This window comes from Sceloporus undulatus, chromosome 1 (assembly GCF_019175285.1).
Source record: "Sceloporus undulatus isolate JIND9_A2432 ecotype Alabama chromosome 1, SceUnd_v1.1, whole genome shotgun sequence".
Lineage (NCBI taxonomy): Eukaryota > Metazoa > Chordata > Lepidosauria > Squamata > Phrynosomatidae > Sceloporus > Sceloporus undulatus.
In genome coordinates, this window is record NC_056522.1 from 146,072,076 (window position 1) to 146,090,890 (window position 18,815).

General features: G+C 40.1%; 1 protein-coding gene across 1 annotated transcript; it reads right to left on the reverse strand.

Annotated features, from left to right (window-relative positions):
- Nucleotides 1–662: 662 nt before the first annotated feature.
- Nucleotides 663–18,772, reverse strand: ITGB1BP1 (integrin subunit beta 1 binding protein 1). Its single transcript, XM_042446768.1, has 7 exons — nt 18,648–18,772; nt 12,200–12,300; nt 11,510–11,588; nt 9,245–9,381; nt 6,037–6,129; nt 4,370–4,519; nt 663–2,042 (listed from the first exon to the last, which is right to left on the reverse strand). Exons 2-7 carry the CDS (start codon nt 12,269–12,271, stop codon nt 1,971–1,973), a joined length of 603 nt encoding a protein of 200 aa, XP_042302702.1. The 5' UTR covers nt 12,272–12,300; nt 18,648–18,772; the 3' UTR covers nt 663–1,970.
- Nucleotides 18,773–18,815: the final 43 nt, after the last annotated feature.

Sequence of the window (18,815 nt, forward strand, 5' to 3'; positions counted from 1 at the left end):
AATGCCTTTAGGGACAAATGGTTATGAGCAACATGCTTTGCAGTATGTCCTTGGATATTTGTGGGAGTTAGGTAGTCAAGTGGTTCATGTAGTCAGTTTAAGCAACCGAACAGTTATTACCAAGCCAAGTCTTCAATTAACCCTTTTTATTCAATGGTAAAAAAAGGTTTACAGAAGGAAGGTTTTGATATTCAGCATTCATATTCAAACATCATTCTACAACAGGGGTGGGCAACTGTGGAAGGCCAGGGGCCCACATTAGCCCTCCAGAAAGTCTTGGGAGGGCTGCACTTGCTCCTGCACAAAGAAAGACCCAACTTTTAAACCTCTAAATACCCTCTACAGGACCTGGGAGAATCTTTTTGGGACTTCCAGAGCCCAGGATGGCATTTTTGGGGTATTTTGAGGCAAAGATTCATTTAGGGGAAAGTTTCCTAAATTTCTACATCTCCTAGAGATAATTTCTGGACATTTTGAAGATTTAAAAAAAACATACTGGTCTTTTTGCAAATCCAAGAGAGACCCACACGGTCCATGTGCTGAGCTTTTCTCACCCTTGCTTTACAGGCTGACATGTTTGACTAACCTAATTATTAAGTCTTGGTTTGACCCTTGGTCACATAGTTTAAAACAAATACTATATACAAAAACACACTGTTCTCTGAAGAGCTTAAGCAGCTGTTTTATTTTTATCAACATATATATATTGGGATTATTGTATCACAATAATCCAAAAACAAGCAAATACAAAATATAACTTCCCAATGTACTCTCTGTAACTGGTCCTATTGCATCAAGTTATCTAAAAGTCTTATTTAATATTATTCTTATTCTAAACAAATATCATATATTGCTATAATCTACATTATGTATCTATATATATCAGCATAAAAATAAAATAACAGTTCTACCATTTCAATAGTTCCCCTGGAGCATTATTATTTCATTTAAGCTCCACATCCTCTGCTCCGCTAACTTTTATTTCCACCTCAATGAACAAAATGTAACTATTGGAGACCATTCTTCCTCGACTTGTTTTGATTTTTGTTGTTTAGAAGAGCTGTACATTTGTCCATCGCTAACATCTCTAATAGTTTCAGCAGACACTCGTCTATACTTGGTATGTTTTTATTTTTCCAGTTCTGGGCTATTGTCATCCTGGCTGCGGTTATGACATATAGTAAAATATGCCAATATTTTCTTTCAATATGATTTGGGATTTTGTTTAACATGTTCAATAAATAATTTTCTGGTTTTAGTTCAAATTTAATCTGAAAACTCTTTTCAATTGTCATATGGATTTGTTTCCAAAATTTAGTAAGCTTAGGACAGCTCCATCAAATATGGAACCAAGTACCAATTGCTGATTGACATTTCCAACACCGATTTGTAGTCAATTTGTAAATCTTTGCCATTTTATTTGGGGTTAAATACCATCTTTGTTCCATTTTAAAGAAGTTTTCTTTTAAATTCTGTGATTTTGTAAATTTGTTAGTCTTCATTCTGGCATATTTCCAGCTTTCTAAGTCTATGATTCTGCCACAATGCATCGCCCATTTTATCATCTTATCTGAGACTGGGTCTTCCTCCTGTTCAAACCTATGTAGAGATTTGTAGAACCTTGCTACTCTTTTTCCTTCTTTATTTAACCATATTTTGTCCGATTCTGATTGCTCATCTTCAAATTCATCAAGTTTTTGATCCATTTTGAACCTTTCTTCCAACTGTATGCACAATAGCCAGTGCATTTTCAGATCAAGTCATACAAGTTCTTCCATTGATTTTAGTTGATAGCTCTTATTATCAGTTTTCTTGAAAATGTCTTTGTAAGTGAGCCATATTTAACTTTAACTTAAGCAGCTGTTTTAAAAAGTTACAGTTCATGTCTGTACCAAAATACTTGTTGCCTCCTGTTGCTGTAGTCGCAGCAAGTAGTGCTTCCTCTTGCTATGAAGAGCAGCTGTTGAAATTCAGGGCTTCTCAGATGTTAAAACTGAGTCAAAGGCTGTAGACAACACCTTACAAATAGCTTGTGCTTGTTCCTGTAATTTAGAAAATAAGTTCTAAAAATCTGTTTTCACCAGTTTACAGAACAATTCAGTCTTACAGGACACACACCAAGACATGTCTTATTTCTCTTATGATAGGGTTTGAGAATATGTGGGCTTCCAAATGTTGTTGGCATATAACTCCTACTTAGCCAATAAAGAGGTCTCACAGGAATTGTAGTTCAACATGTTGAAGGCCATTCCCAACTTATGAAATATAATAGGAGTGTGCTTCAGGTTCAGATGGATTTCAAATGCAGTGCTAAATTAGGATTAACTCAGAGAGATCTGGGAGATGTCTGCATTGAAATGTCTGTCCTGCCACCAAAGCAGACCAACAATGAGCACGCCTGAAGATTTTCTGGCCATTTCAGTAGACATAAACAATACCTTTCCAATACATCTCTCACAAGGTTTTTCATATAAGAAAAACAGATACTTGAGGAGAGAAAAAAGGAATGTATTTTTGTGACTGTACTAGTTTGCAATCCAGAAAAAATTATTTCACCAGGACTCTCCAATCCCTTCGAAGGAGACATACTGAAACAGGATATCATAGGACTGAACCAGTGTTCATTTCAGGTTGATTTAGATCTCCAAGAGCAAATACCAATGGAATTATTTAAATAAAGTTTCCCATGATAGTTAACTATTCACTAAATTATTTCAGTTTACAAACTGATCTGAGAAGTTTACATCTAGCAGGGTCTAGTTTGCGTACCTAAAATAATGGCTGAAATCCTGTTGGGGATTTATGTAGAAATTAGAATTGGGCAGTTCCATAATGTCAGCATCTAGTAAAGGGCTGCTGTTATGTTACTACAAAGGGGAGCCAACAAATGACCAATGCACAATGGGAGCTGTGTGCATCATCCCATTGTGCCTTGTGACTAGCAGGTGCCAATGCGCATTGGGATACTCTTGGCCATGTCCTGTTATGCACCTTCACAATTCATTAACAGGGTTCTAAACGCCTCTGCTACACAGCCAACTGTGATAGAGGATTCTGGTCAATGCTTTTATTAATTTAGGAAACTGTGGTATATAATACATTCATGACCTATGTCAAACAGCTGCTTCTGTAGCAGTACTTCAGGGATATTAAGCAAATACTCACCCAAACACAAAGAACACTAAAGTCTAACTCTAGGTGTTAGCCCCACCAAATAAATGGGAACATGTTAAGTCAAGACAAAGTTTCAGTTTCAATGGCTCTACTGTAGTTGGAACTAAACTTGGTGTAGACCATACTTTGCTAAAATATACTGTAAATGTTACATAGGGCCTATACAGATAGGCCAAAATAAAGCTACTTGGAGGTATGCTTTTTAAAAGACACACACATCTTAAGAGGCACGAAGCTGCGCCAAAGCTGTGCTCTAGTCCTTAGGACTGGAGCATGACTTTGGTGTGGCTTCTGGCCTTTAGGACGCATACATAATTTAAATAGCATACCTCCAAACTGACCTGGAACAGCTTTATTTTGGCCTGTCTGTATAGGCCCATAGATACTTTTCATTTGTTACTGCAGTAATGTTGGCTGATGGCTGTTCTTAAAACAAAAATATTTATATGTGCTATCCATGGGTAATTATGTGATATACACAGATTTTGTACCTGAACAGTTCCCCTAAGGGTCAAAAGACAACACCAGAGATGCAAGAGTGAAATGGGTTCAAAGATGGTGGGTTAAAGTCCAGAGTTTAGGCCACCATACCACTCTGTTTGCTTTCTTTTAAAATTCAGTGTTCAAGTAAATACATGTGCTTTTTTAAAGCTTCTATAATTAAAATTTAATGGCCTGTTACAGACAGCCAAAATAAAGCTGCTTCGAGTCACTTTGGAGGTATGGTATTTCAATGATACATGCGTCCTAAGAGTCCACAAAGCCACGCTCCAGTCCTAAGGACTGGAGTGCAGCTTTGGTGAAGCTTCCAGACTCTTAAGACTCATGCATCATTGAAATACCATATCTCCAAAGTGACTCGAAGCAGCTTTATTTTGGCTGTCTGTAACAGGCCAATGTTTGTTATTTTCACATTAAACAATGGGAATGGCAAACCAAAGCACAGACATTATTCTGCCATTGCCAGGTTCTTGGACAGCCTACTCCTTCCAGGTGTGTCACAAAGTGCTGCTGCTGTTTAAGCCACAACTTAAGCATCCTTGCAACAGCATCTCCTTACTTTGTCACTGTTTTGGGTCAATTATAGATACTGGGGACTAATGCATGCCATTAGCATAGTACATATTAAATTGTTGTCAATCTTTAGATCCCATCTGATATGGGTTCTATTAAAAATCCTAAATATTCATCTCACCAAACTATTACACTGGTATATCCAAAGGCTGTATTCTTCATAGTTGGCATCTGTTGTTTTCAAAGCCAGTAAACTCTTCCCTGCTCCCAGGCCATCATCGTAGCAGACCATGCGAACAATTAGGTAGAGTGCATGTCTATGCAGGACATCCTGAAAGTGCCACATGTTAATTTAATACTTTATTCTCTCTACTAGATCGTCATCAATACAAGGCTTCTTTAAAAACTTATTTCAGTTCCACAAAGAATGCTAAATCAACAACAAAATGTTTGAACACACTAAGGAGTACAAGGGACACTTAACAAGCAATTCCATTAAGATAGTTATCTGGGTGACATTGTACAGTTAAGATGAAATCAACACAATACTTTTAAAACCTGAGCATACATGTTTGGAAAGGAACAGTTTATGCTTTATTTGCCAAAATACCTAGCAGAAGACCTGTTTCTGAGTTAGGCAAATTATTCTCCCCATTATTAATAAGTTAATGATAAAACTTTACATTCAAAATTTATCTTATGGGTATCTGGAAGTGCATTTTAAAAACTACTTGTCCCACAAGGCTCACAAAGAGGCTGTTAATTTGATTGTTTCCAGTATGTTAAAAGCTTGCTATAATTTTTTTAATACTGTATGAGGTGAATTGGGGATGCCAGCACTGAAACTGTTTAAGAAAAGCTTAGTGCAAATTTATTATAGTACTGTACTGAATTTTGAGGACTGCGTTTCTGGCACTTATTACAAAAACCAAAACATGGTACACTTTGTACTGAAGTGGCCGAGCGTCAATATTTGGAAGAGGGAACAAGGCAATATTATTTTGATATGCCCGATTACTATCTAAACTGCTATCTGAAACAAAAAATGGAAGTAGTAAGAAACCTGTCTTGAAAAACTACCTTTGTTTTATTTCCTCAGCTCGCTTTCATTTAAGTGAACTGAAAGCCAAAATTAGAGAATTAGTATGTTCACCAGATGCCAGAAAAGATATAATTATTCAATAAATAGGGATCAGTATGTGGTACATTCTTACAATGTGAGAGGGTCGCCTCTCATTATTTCAGTTCCTTGACTCATTTTGAAAGGTATTTAAGTAATTGCAAATTGGCATAGGAGTTATGTAAATATTTCCATATCTCAAACTCTTTGTATTTGTGGGGTGCCACAAAAAGAGATATTATTCTTTTAGCATTCTTCTAACCATTGTTACTCTTTTAGTACTCTTCCTATTGAGTACTAACCTAACAACTTTAGCAAAAGAAAACTAAAAGGCTAAGAACAGCAAAAAAAGAGAACGATCTGGTAAAGACAGAGCACAGTGAGTGATCACAAAATGCTGAACTCCTGTTGGAGAAAAAGAAATGGACAGGTGGAATGGAGTGGATAATATGGAATGGAGCCTTTCAAAATAAGGTACTGTGCTGGCTGGCAGAATGAGAAAGAGCATGCCACACAGCAATGTGTTCTTGGAGGTCCTCACCATACATATGAAATGAAATGTGGAACATGCCTCTTCCACTATCCTACCTTTTAAATGAGTAAACAACTATACATGTGTTTCACATTCAGAGACTCAGATGAATAACCCATATTTTACATACAGTGGAAATGATAATAGAGAAATCCTATAATCCATGCTAATCACGCAAATATTAACTGTCACTTACATACTGGTCCAGAGTTGTAACTTTAATACCATACTTGGATACTCCCATAACAAATTCTTCTTCCCCTGGAACAAAGGGTAGTTTTCCATCTTGCTTTGGAAAGACAAAATAAAAGATATTGTATATACATTTCAGCACTATTGGTATGTTACTAAGCAGTGACTCTTTAAACAGGTTGGAGAAGAAGTAGGTATCTTGCAATTTATTTGTCTTATTAGAGATACATAAACATCAACTTTTAAAAGAATCAAAGAGTGACAATAGCTCAATTAAAGTTTAGTGACAAAATGGTATTTAGCCTATGGGCTTTTTTCAGATTAACTTCATCTTAAGGATCTGAAAAAGAGTTGATTCAATCTAAGCTGAGTTTTGATAGAATGTGTACATTTAAGAAACCATTTACTGAAAACAGTAAAAGACAACAAAATGCACAGACTAATAATACTTTTTTTTATATGACTTCCCATAACATACCTTGTATATGTCCAAGGAAGAAAGGATTAGTGCAAAGGGCAGAGGTTCAATCTTATAATGCTTCTAATCCTAGAAAGTATGTGAGCAATTGTGCAAGGAGGGCTGAGCTGAAGCATCGTTCTAATATATCCAAAGTATCACATCAATTCTGTGTGATATGGGAATTTTTTTAGGTTTCATCTGATATGGGGGTTCTTTTAGGTTTGGGGGCAAAAGTGCAGTATTTTGCAATCATTTTAATCCCCTGGAAGCTGTTGCTTGGGCAAAAGGAGAGCTTGAGAAGCCACAAATTGCAGCCCTAAGCTACACACAGTCCACACTTTGCTCACTCCTGCTCTAGAAGAATGTCCTTATATTTTCAATGCACAAGGACTAGTATGTCCAAATCTTGAGTATGTCCACAACTAATGCTGGAGACTACAACACAATGAATGTGTAGATGCAAGCACAATTTATAAATTCATGTGGATGAGCCAAAACCCCTTTAGGATTTAGTGAGTAAAAACTTCTGAAGAAAGCCCCTGCAAGATGACCATCTCAACAGAAAACTTCCTTTATACAAATGCTCATGTAATGCATGCTAACTGTCTCCTCAGGTAAAGTTAAAAACCATGTCCCACACTGCCTTACTTGTTCACATTAGATGTCTCCCCCAAGTATAATCAGTAGGTCTGCTCAGTATCAGGCAGGCATGACCTACCAGGCATTAGTATGTGAAGGCTTACACAGCACACTGGCAAAGCACATCAGTACTCCTACCTACCCTGACCTCAACTTTACAGATGCCTGGAATCTTGTAGCACCTTTGAGACTAAATGAAAGAAATTGGCAGCATGAACTTTTGTAGACTTCAGTCTACTTCCTCAAATGCATCTGAAGAAGTAGACTGAAGTCTATGAAAGCTCATGCTGCCAATTTCTTTCAGTTAGTCTCGAAAGTGCTACAAGATCTCTCCATATACTGATTCTACATACTAATATGGTTATATATCTTTGAATTCCCAGACACCAATATTCCACAATACTTCAGAGTACCCAGGGTAGATGTCCTCTGAGGCATTGTGTGATCTTTCAGTGGCAGTTGCTGGCACTGTTCTGAAGGGTGCTATGTCCATGTTAGGTCCACAAACATGAGATGGCCCATAGAGGACACTATGTAAGGGGGACCTTTTACACACAGAAAGAAAAAGAAATGGAATGAAAAGTGGAATTTAGACGGTGGAAAATAAGAGTGAATTGTCTATATTCAGTGCCACTCCAGAGGATGCTGAAAAGGAAAGAGCATGTCAAGCTGTGTGTGTATGTGTGTGTGTGTGTTGTGTGTCTTCAAGTCATTTCCAACTTAAGGCAACCCCTAAGGTGAACCTATTATGGGGTTTTCTTGGCCAAATTTATTCAGAGGAGGTTTGCCATTGCCTTCTCCTGAGGCTGAGAGCATGTGACTTGCCCAAGGTCACCCAGTGGGTTTCATGGCTGAGCAGGAATCAAACCTGATTAACAGTAGCTTGGGTGCCCAGTTTCTCTGGAAGCGATTTATAGGGGCAATAATGGGGTAAAACAACTTTTACCATGTTTACCATGTTTTACCAAGTAAGTATGACTAATTTCAGTGGGACTGACTCTCAAGTGAATTTTAAAATGCACTCTCAGTCTACTTGTCTGAGGTACACCAATGTTAATGGATGCTTTATAGATCCCTAAGGGAAGGAAATTATCTTTAAAGATCCCTAAGGGGAAGTACCAATAGGTGTAGTGCATGCTGGGCATGTCCAGTAGTTACTAAGATTTTGATCAATGAAATGTTGGTACCTGCTTGTAGCAATACCATCACAAACCTAACACTGTGGGTTTCAGATTGCTCCCCTGTAAAACAGTTGGTGCACAGGGTGTACAATCTGTTTTACAAGTCAAAAATAAATGGCTGAAGCATGGTTATCAAGGCTTTAATAAAAGCAGATCATGCAAAGAACTTGATTATTTCTTTGCTGTTTCTGCTTCACTGAAGAATCTATACACACAATAGATGCTTCTCACACAGCAGGGTGAGAAAGAAATGTTTTTGGTGATTACAAATAAGTAATTCATATTTGTCTACAAGTATGTTGCTCAGTTCTGCATTAGAATATAACCTGTACTGTGATCAGTCCACACAATTACACTTATATATTGCTACCATTTAAGGAAGGAGCAAAACCTATTCGGCAAAAACAATCAATCCGAGGTCAGGCAGACCTATTTGGGAGCTATAGCGGATATTTTGTGCATTAATTGCAATATATATTTACACAAATAACTCCATCCTCCTAACCCTGCTTCAAGATTTGGTGACATGAGCAGTTCAGAACTCTGTTAGAGCTGGAGGTCAGTCCTTGAAAAGAGAAATGGTTTGTTTCCAAGTACAGTACCACATTTTCCTCAGAAAGATAACTAAGGTAAGACATTTCCATTTAGTTTGGAAATAAACTGTTCCATAAAAGGCCAGAATAATGTCAGGGCAGTGCACTAACGAGTTGAATAGGGAGATGTACATCTTCAGAAGCTGTTGTCCATAGTGTCAATTTTTCCACCAAAAGCACACCCGCAGCACACACTCACTTTTAATAGTATACAGGGGACAGTGAGCTCCAGGCTGTAGCACACTCTGTGCAATCAGGTGCACTACTGCCCAGGGTAACTACACTGATCTATATTCATGCTATACTAAAAGCATATAGGATACTGGCCGTCATTTTTACCTGTGCCACGTCTATGTAGTTGATCAAGTCCAGTGGCCCCTCCAAAGTCTTGCTCTCATCAAGCTTCAACTTCTCAATGGCACCAACGTATTTTACTCTAAATTCTGCACAAGTATCTGAATTGCTATTGCTCTGACCTATAGAGAAGTATACATTTGAACAGTTATTCTAACTCAATTGCCCTCACTCAAGGACCCAAAAATTAAAGCCAACTCACGGCCTCATGAACCATCCCACACATCTGCACTCAGATTTAGTAGCACGAAAACAAAGGTGGTGAAAGCACCTGTTAGTTGGGACTGCAACCAATATAATTTCCCCAAGATTTCAAAACTGCTGTAGTGTTCATTTCAGAAGGATCCATATGAGGTAAGAATCCTATGATAGCACCCAGCCAATGTTCATGTAAAAGATGAAGGACATGACCAAATAATCCAAATCAGTGTTGTTTCCAGATTTAGTTGGCCGCAGCAACAGCTTTAGCATCTCACTGAAGAGATGGAGAAGTTTTCCATTTTGCAACTGAGGAGTAGGATATCTTAATAGGGTGAGAATATGGGGAAAGGTCCAAGTATTTAGTTTCTGAGTCTCTAACAAAAAAATTCAACATTCATATTAATGATAGATATTAATAACATGTCCATTATTTATATTGCGCAGCTGAAGAAAATAGAGACACAAAGTGTGTCTTTCAATTGAAATCAAGCTTGTAAGCAAGAAGTAGAACTTTGTGAATGAAATATTTACATTTTTACAGTCAGACATAAAATAAGCTAGAACTATAGGTCCAAAAGTATATGGAACTCTCAATCTGCTCCCTTCACTTATCTCCGATATCACTAACTACAGAAACCACACACACGTCTTCTGCCCTTCCACCTCAAAGTCGGCTGATGATCAATCACAAGAGCCTCGATCCATCTCTACCTAGCTAGTACCCATAGTGCTGCACTGCAGCCACCCGTATTTTCTCAGCTTTGACCACAGAATGAAGAGAAAATTGTAGAACATCTAATTCTGTGATGGTGAATCTTTTACAGACTGAGTGCCCAAACTGCAACCCAGACCCCACTTATTTATTGCAAAGTGCCACATCCCTCTGGCTTTCTAGTAAGAAACTCTGGCAAACTCTGTGCTAGGGCGACAGCATGTGTGCCCAGAGAGAGGGCTCTTAGTGCCACCTCTGGCACGCGTGCCATAGGTTTGCCATCACTGATCTGGTTCATTGATGCCATACAAGAAATCCAGTGTTAAAACATCCCCCAAAAGTTGTTCAGCCTCAGCTTGAAGCTCTCCAATGAGAGAAAATACTACCCAAAAAGAAACTGTTTTCACTGCTGAACTCTTTTACTATTAGGAATTTGCTCCTAATGTTCAGTGAATTATCCTCCTGCAGTGGAGAATACCTTTCTACAAGGCATCCCTTCAGGGATCAGGAGGGAAAAACCTGTTGCGTCCTCCTCTTCACCAGGCTACACACACCGAGTTCTATCAACCTTTCCTCACATAACTCATTTTCAAGGTGCATTTTCACTGTCTTTATGTCTCTGAACCCAAGTGCAGCACCCAGAGCTGATTATGGTTCATGAGATGAGAACTGACTTCATCAATAGTCCCCAGATAGTCTACAGTTTCTAGAGCTACATGGCGACAGCATTTCCCAGTTCTTTGTGGGATAAACTAAGGCCCACAGAAATCCATCAAGAATGGCCATAAAAGTATATGGAATCTCCGGATCAATAATTGTGCAGCAAAGTAAATTTCAGACTTTCCAGATAATTGCAGCCAGCCAGAGTGTGGTTTGGAAACAGGAAAGCAATCTTGCAGTGGCTGACGGAGAATAAATATGCAGAGAGCACCATGAGATCAAGAGACAGGAGGAGTACCAAATTGGCTGACAGTGAAGAAAGCACAAACAATGGGAAAATCTGTAGAAGAATATCAGAAGGGTTATTTATTATATTTCCACAATTAAAAAGAGTACAGAATGTGAGTGTCCCATCTAGGGCCTGTCTTCCCAGGACTACCAGGTGCAAAGTTAGGAAATACAGTGAATATTGCAAAAACTAGGGAGAAAATAACAGATCACGTTAAAAATTATACATAAAGAGGTTCTCTTTTTTATGCACAGGTTTATACATGAGTTATTTCCTGCTTAATAAAATTCTGTCCTTGATAAGACTAATCACTGCATAGAATTACTATTTTAAGCATTCATCTACATAATTTGGCAGTTACAACACATTTGGAACATCAGATTCATACCTGAACTTTTTGTGGAGTCTGTATCTAGACTAGCAACGGTGCTAGATCTCGAAAGGCCTCCAAGACTGGAGTCGACTGACTAGATAAGGAATAATAAATATGGCAATGCTATGAAGTTATTACTTTTTTATGAATCACGTTCTCGGTTCTCAGTAGTTTAAATAAAGAATGTATAAAAACCGTATCGGTTTTGCACATTTTATGAAAGTTTCTTTGGACTTACTTTACAGAAAAATTCACATTTTTACACAGATAACAAAGAAATACATTGTTTGTTCGACATGCTAAAGAGTTAACATTTTAATAGCTCTAAAGAGTAAAGATTTTTTTGAATGACAGACATTTATAAATGGAAGAGCGAACCCACATTTTGCACCTACTGGGATTGCCAATGGAAAAGAGTACATCTTGCCTCAAGAATCAATATATCTGTGAGGCTTTCTGTGTTTCTTGGAGGGGACATATGCACAAAACCATGCTGATGTTTTGAAAAATTAGCATGCAGTATTTCACCAAATGCTGGCGAAACATCAGGAATAAACTCTTCTAGAACATGGCCACATAGCCCGAAAAACCCACAAAAAACTATGAACACTACTGAGTTTAGTTGCACAAATCCCACAGACTAGAGACTAATATAAAAACATTTTAAATTTATTTTACATACCAAGCATACCAAATAAACCTTACTTTGCTTTTAGTGCTGATTTCGCTGCTTTGCGAACTACTACTACTGTGCCGCTTTTTTCCTTTCCTGAACATTTTCTGTCAACATACGATCAGAAAGAACACTAAAGGGAGAGAAAGCATTGTTTACCACACTGCTGCAGCTAAAATCCTAAACAAACACATTAACACAACACACAAGTAACTACATTTAGGATGGAGATTCAAATCTCCTAATCAAAATCCAGTCACAATTGAAGGTAAACATGTGTCAAAACTGGTTGTGCATAAAAGATGTTGTTCTTGTTTGTTAACCACCTTTAAGTCGATCTCAACTCAGGTGACCCTGTGGATGAGATACCTTCAAGACTCTCTCTTCCATTGCTTCTGGGGTGGAGCTTCTGTGAGTCACATCTGTGAGTCACAAGGGCGGAGCTAGCAGACTAGCTTTATTACCAACTTCCAGAGCCGCACGCCTAACGGCGCGCAAATTTAGTTTAGTTTTCTTTAACTCAACAACTCTACTCAAGTGGCATCAGGTAGAATCAGATATTGAATAAACCTTGCCTTTAAGTATCAGATAGCCCAGTACATTCCTTTAAAGAAGTTTCCCAGTAGTTGACGGTTATAGTCATTACTAAAGACTTTGCAGTATGGACAACGAGAGGGACTGCTGTAGTCACCTGCAACTCTTGTGGGATGTTTCTCTTCTTGCCCACAGAAGTCGAGAACTTCACATGCACACGTGCAAGTTGGTAGCACTCTTGGAGGAGAAAGTGCAGCAGCTGGAGTCAAGAGTAGCTACACTTCAGCATATTAGGGAACAAGAGGATTTCCTGGACAATAGAACTAACCATCTTGGATGAGTACCATGCAGAGGAAGATGCTAGGGTGGAGAAGGTCACTTGCCATACACAGGAGCAGACAGCTGGAGGAATGTCACAAAGAGAAGTAAGCCAAGAAGGAATTGTTCTGGGAGCTTGCGCTAGAGAATCAATTCGAAGCTCTTTCCCTTATCAAGGAGGATGAAGAAGAGCAGCATGGACAGACTTCAGGGACAGAGCAGGGGAGCCTGAGGTCCCACCCGAGGGAACAGTCGCTGCTAACCTCGGAGGAGGCGGTGTGGTCGTAGTGGGACTCCTTGCTGAGGGGTACAGAAGCGGTGTATGTAGGCCTGACAAGTGTCTCGAGAGGTGTGTTGTCTTCCAGGTGCAAAGATCCTGATGACAGAGAGGCTGACAAGACTGGTCAAGCCTACTGACAAATACCCTTCCTTTTGGTCCATGTGGGAACTAATGATACTGCAAGACACGCCTTCAGAACTCAAAAGGGATTACGAGGCGCTTGGTAGGAGCTGAAAGGAATGGATGTACAGGTTGTCATCTCATCTTCTTGCCAGTTGAGGGCATGGTCCAGGAAGGGAGAGAAAATAGCGGATGTGAACAACTGGCTTCGCAGTGGTTGCCGCCAAGGATTTGGTCTTCGATCATGGGCTGCGGTTCCATGAGGAGGGTTTCTTGCAACAGATGGTTTGCATCTCACGCCAGTTGGAAGAAATGTTTTTGCCACAGTCTCAAGAAACTTGATCAGGAGAGCTTTAAACTGAGTTCCAGGAAGGCGAAAGGGGGCAAAATAGTCAAACTGATGAGGAAACAAGAAAAAAAGTGCAAGGACCCAACAGTGGGGGCAAAAAAACTTGCACAGGCAGCAAGTAAGGGAACCATGGTCTGCGATGTCTCTACACTGATCACAGAGCATGGGCAAATAGCAAGATTACTCAAACTCCTAGTACAACAAGCAAATATGATATATAGGCATCACTGAAACCTGGTGGGTGAGTCTCATAATTGGAATGGGAATAGAGGTATAACCTTTTAAAGAGAAATAGGCCAAACAGGAAAGAAGGAGGAAATGCACTATATGTCAGAGATATTTACACCATGAAGAGATCCGGACATCAATCATGGAGCCAGGTGAGGAGAGCATCTGGGTAAAATAATAAAGGGGAGGAAACAACAAGGAGTTACGGTTGGAGTCTACTACAGACCCCAATCAGATGGAGGAATTGGATGATGCCTTTCTAGAACAGATGACCACACAGTCAGAAAAGAGGATGTAGTAGTGATGGGCGACTTCAACTATCCTTATTTGTGGAAGTCAAACTCAGCAAAATCCTCAAGGCCTAGCAAATTCCTCACTTGCCTGGAAGACATTTCATGGTCCAAAAGTGGAAGAGGCAACAAGGGGGTCAGCTATTTAGATCTGATCCTACAACAAGGATGACTGTTGTTAATGGGGTGCAAGTGGTGGATCATTGTGGAAGTGACCATGTTCTCCTGGAGTTTGTAATACAGTGGAAAGGAGAAGCCAGACATAGTCAGCACGCATCCTAGACTTTAGGAGAGCGGATTTCGTAAACTTAGAGAAAGATTGAGGGCAATTCCATGGTCAGAAATACTAAAAGATAAAGGAGTTCAGGACGGATGGGACTTTCTCAAAAGGGAGATACTGAAGGCACAATTTCAAACAGTTCCAGTGAGAAAGAAAAACGGGAGGTGTCTCAAGAAACCAGGATGGATGACTAAGGAACTTTCAACCGAGCTAAGTTGATGAACGGAACATGTATAAGAAATGGAAAGGGGGAAATCACAAAAAGAATTCAAAGAAAATAGCAGGCATGTGTAGGGGTAAAGTCAGAAAAGCTAAAGCACAGAATGATCAGGCTTGCTAGAGAGTTAAGAACAATAAAAAGGGCTTTTTTGGATATGTCCGCAGCAAAAGGAAGACGAAAGGAAACGGTGGGCCACTGCGTGGAGAAGATGGCAAATGCTAACAGAAGACAGAGAAAAGGCAGAATTACTCAACACCTTCTTTGCCTCAGTCTTCTCAGAAAGGCAAAGGGTGCTCACCTGAGGATAATGGAGCAGAGGACAGAATGAGGAATTCAGCTCAGAATAAGTAAAAGATATGTAGAGGAATACCTATATCTAAATGAATTTAAGTCTCGGGACCAGATGAACTCCATCCAAGGGTATTAAAAGAACTGGCAAATGTAATATCGGAGCCATTGGCAATAATCTTGAAACTCCTGGAAAACGGAGAGACCCAGCAGACTGGCGGAGGCAAACGTTGTCCCCATCTTCAAAAAGGGGAAAGAGGATCCCAACAATTATCGTCCAGTTAGTCTGACATCAGTACTAGGAAGATTCTGGAGCAGATCATAAACAGAGAGTCTGTGAACATCTAGAAGGCAATGCCATAATCCAAAAAGTCAACATGGGTTTCAGAGAAACAAGTCATGCCAGACAAACCTATCTCTTTTTTGATAAAATTACCAGCTTGGTAGATGAAGGGATGCTGTGATTAGTATATCTTGATTTCACTAAGGCCTTTGACAGGTTTCCCATGACATACTTGCAAACAAGCTTGTAAAATGTGGCTAGACAAGGAACTGTTACATGGATCTTGTAATTGGTGACCGGCCGAACCCAAAGGTGCTCAAAATGGCTCCTTTTCATCCTGGAGGAAGTGACCAGTGGGGTCCCACAGGGCTCTGTCCTGGCCCAGTGCTATTCAACATCTTTATCAATGACCTGGATGACAGAATTGGGAGCTACTTATCAAATTTGCAGATGATACCAAATTAGGGGGAATACTAATACCCCAGAGGACAGGATCAAGATTCAAAATGACCTGAATAGACTAGAAAGCTGGGCCAAGCTAACAAAATGAAATTCAACATGGAGAAATGTAAGGTATTGCACTTAGGGCGGAAAAAAAAATGCACAGATATAGGATGGGTGACACTGGCTGATGATAAACTACGTGTGAAAGGGATCTAGGAGTCCAAGTAGCCACAAGTTGAACATGAGTGAACAGTGATGCGGCAGCTAAAAAGGCCAATGCTATTTAGGCTGCATCAATAGAAGTATAGTGTCTAGATCAGAGAATAATGTTGCCACTGTATTCTGCTCTGGTCAGCCCACCTAGATATTGTGTCCAGTTCTGGGCGCCACAATTCAGAAAGGACATTGAGAAGAAAGGAGCGTGTCCAAAGGGGCGACAAAATGGTGAGGGTCTGGAACCATGCCCTATGAGGAACGACTTAGGGAGCTGGGGATTTTAGCCTGAGAAAAGAAAGTTAAGAGGTGATATGTCGCCCTGTTTAAAATATTTGGAAGGGATGTCTATTGAGGAGGGAGCAAGCTTGTTTTGCTCCCGAGACGGACCCGAACAATGGATGCAAGCTACAGGAAAAGAGATTCCCCTGAACATTAGAGGAACTTCCTGACAGTAAGGGCTGTTCGACAGTGGAATGCACTTCCTCGGAAGGTGATAGAGTCTCCTCCTTGGAGGTCTTTAAACAGAGGCTGGATGGCCATCTGTCAGAGATGCTTTGTTTGGATTTCCTGCATGGCACGGGGTTGGACTGATGGCCCTATGGTCTCTTCCAACTCTATGATTCTATGATTCTTCTTCGTCTTCTAGTATATTCTTCTTAGTTCCTGCAAACTCATGATCCATCCATGTAACATGTGGCCTTCCTCTCTTTCTACTTCCTCCCACCTTTCCCAGCATATTGTCTTTCCAATGAGTCCTTCCTTCTCATGATGTTCCAAAGTAACAGCCTCAGTTTGGTCATCTTGGCTTCCAGGGAGGTTTCTGCTTGATCTGCTCTAGGACCCATTTGTTTGTCTTCTTGGCTGTCCATGGATCCTAGCACTCTTCTCCAGCACCACATTAAAGGAGTTGATTTTCTTCCATCCACTTTCCTCACTGTCCAGCTCTCACATCCATACATCCATAAATTTTAATGCACATTTGCCTGTTAGCACTGTGATGAGCAACAACAGAAAAAGAAATAATCACACCATGTTTCTTCAGATGGTTTTAAGAAATTAGGTCTATCGACTCTGCTCTTTTTCTAATACATTGCCCCCTCCCCAGTGGTACCAAAATCTAGGAGCTCAGTCCCATTAATACAGTGGCACAGTAAAATGATGCCCCTTATATAAATGGCAAAAGGGTGTCACACACACACTGTTATGTAGCAGATTCTTCAGGACTAGGGAAACCAGGGCATGATTGAAAAGGAAACAGCTACATCCACACTGGAGAGATAACCCAGTTTGGCACCGCTTTAACTTGTCTGGCTCAAGCTATGGAATTCTGGAGTGTTGTGGGGCCCAGAGTGGAGCAGAGCACAACAAACTCCAACTCCCGAATAGCCTTGAGCCAGACAAAAAGAGTTAAAGCAGTGCCAAACCAGGTATCTCTCCAGTGTGGATGCAGCATAGTTTATTTAGCTGCAGCCATCTCCAGAGGAGACAACGTCCAATTCTGGAGGCCCTGATTTACAAGTGACCCAGTTTTTTATAGTACTTTGAACAGAGAAATCTAAAATTGCATTCATCGGATAAAATGTTAAACATACGCACCCCTTTAATATACATTTCCCATCCCTGGTGGGCACCTGTCAATCAAACTGTTCTCTATGTTTCCTTTCTCTGTCTCTTAACCGTCTCTGCATCATATCCTCCTTTTGGGGTAACATTTGAATCAGAGCCATCGGGGTTTGTTTTTTTACATCCCATAGCAGAGGGTTTGACCTACTGACTCTGTCGTCTGGGTGACCCTTGTAGATAGATTATTGATGATCTAAATGAGAACTAACCAGAATCAGCAGGGAGACCCAGGAGTCGATTGGATCGGAAACATGTTATTTTCAGCGCAGAGGAAATTCTATCCAAATTCTGGACCCTGATTCTAAATGAACCAGTTCATTTATTTTCAACAAAGGAAATACAAATACATTTCATGTCATGCTGAATTAACATTTACATTTACTCTGTATCCTAACATACGTCTCACCCACGCCAACCCACTTTTTTTAGTGTTTTGTTTTCCTGTCTCCCTAAACTGTCTCTTGCAGTACTTTCTTTATTTGGGTTACACTTATAAGTTAAGAGCCATTTTCCAACTGTTCACATTCCAAGCTGAGAGGGAATTGACAAGACCTGAACCCTTCACCCTGACAGACGTATCGGTTTCAACTTCGCTCAATCTTACCTATCTATCTGCTTTAGAATTCTCAGGCAGCGAAGTTAGCTCCTTAAATCCAATCCAGCATGACAGGAGGTGCTGAGAGCACAGGAATATACCTCTTAGACATAGGTGATAACATCTCATTCTGCAGTGTGTTTGGACCTATAGTCAACTCGCCTAGCAAAGCTGACTATAGGTCCAAACACACTGCAGAATAATAATAACAACACACAACAACCCAGTTTGAGACTGCTTTTAACTGCCCTGGTTCATGCTAGGGAATTTACCTTCTCTGCAGAGAGCTCTGTGCCACAATAAACTACAATTCCCAGGATTCCCTAGCACTGAGGCAGGGCAGTCAAAGCAGTCTCAACTGGATTATTCTGCAGTATGGATGCACATTTAAACACCCTGCAGCCGCCCCTACCTTCGCTTCGGCTTCAAAATGGCGCGTTGTCCCCTGCAACAGCGTAAGGCAGGCAGACATTCACAGGTGAAGCGCCCCGCTATGAACACTATTTATTTGAAAAGACTAGAGACCATTTCGCCCCAACTTCCGCTTTCTGTCGTTCATTTCCCTTTTCCTGACGCTCTA

Bases quoted from the DNA above. Each gene is read 5' to 3' on its own strand.
- ITGB1BP1 (XM_042446768.1), bottom strand. From the start codon at position 12,271: ATGTTCAGGAAAGGAAAAAAGCGGCACAGTAGTAGTAGTTCGCAAAGC. The intron at 11,589-12,199 runs GTAAGGTTTATT...TTCCTTATCTAG, and splicing joins AAATCAGCACTAAAAGCAAA to TCAGTCGACTCCAGTCTTGG. The intron at 9,382-11,509 runs GTATGAATCTGA...ACTTCTCTATAG, and splicing joins AGACTCCACAAAAAGTTCAG to GTCAGAGCAATAGCAATTCA.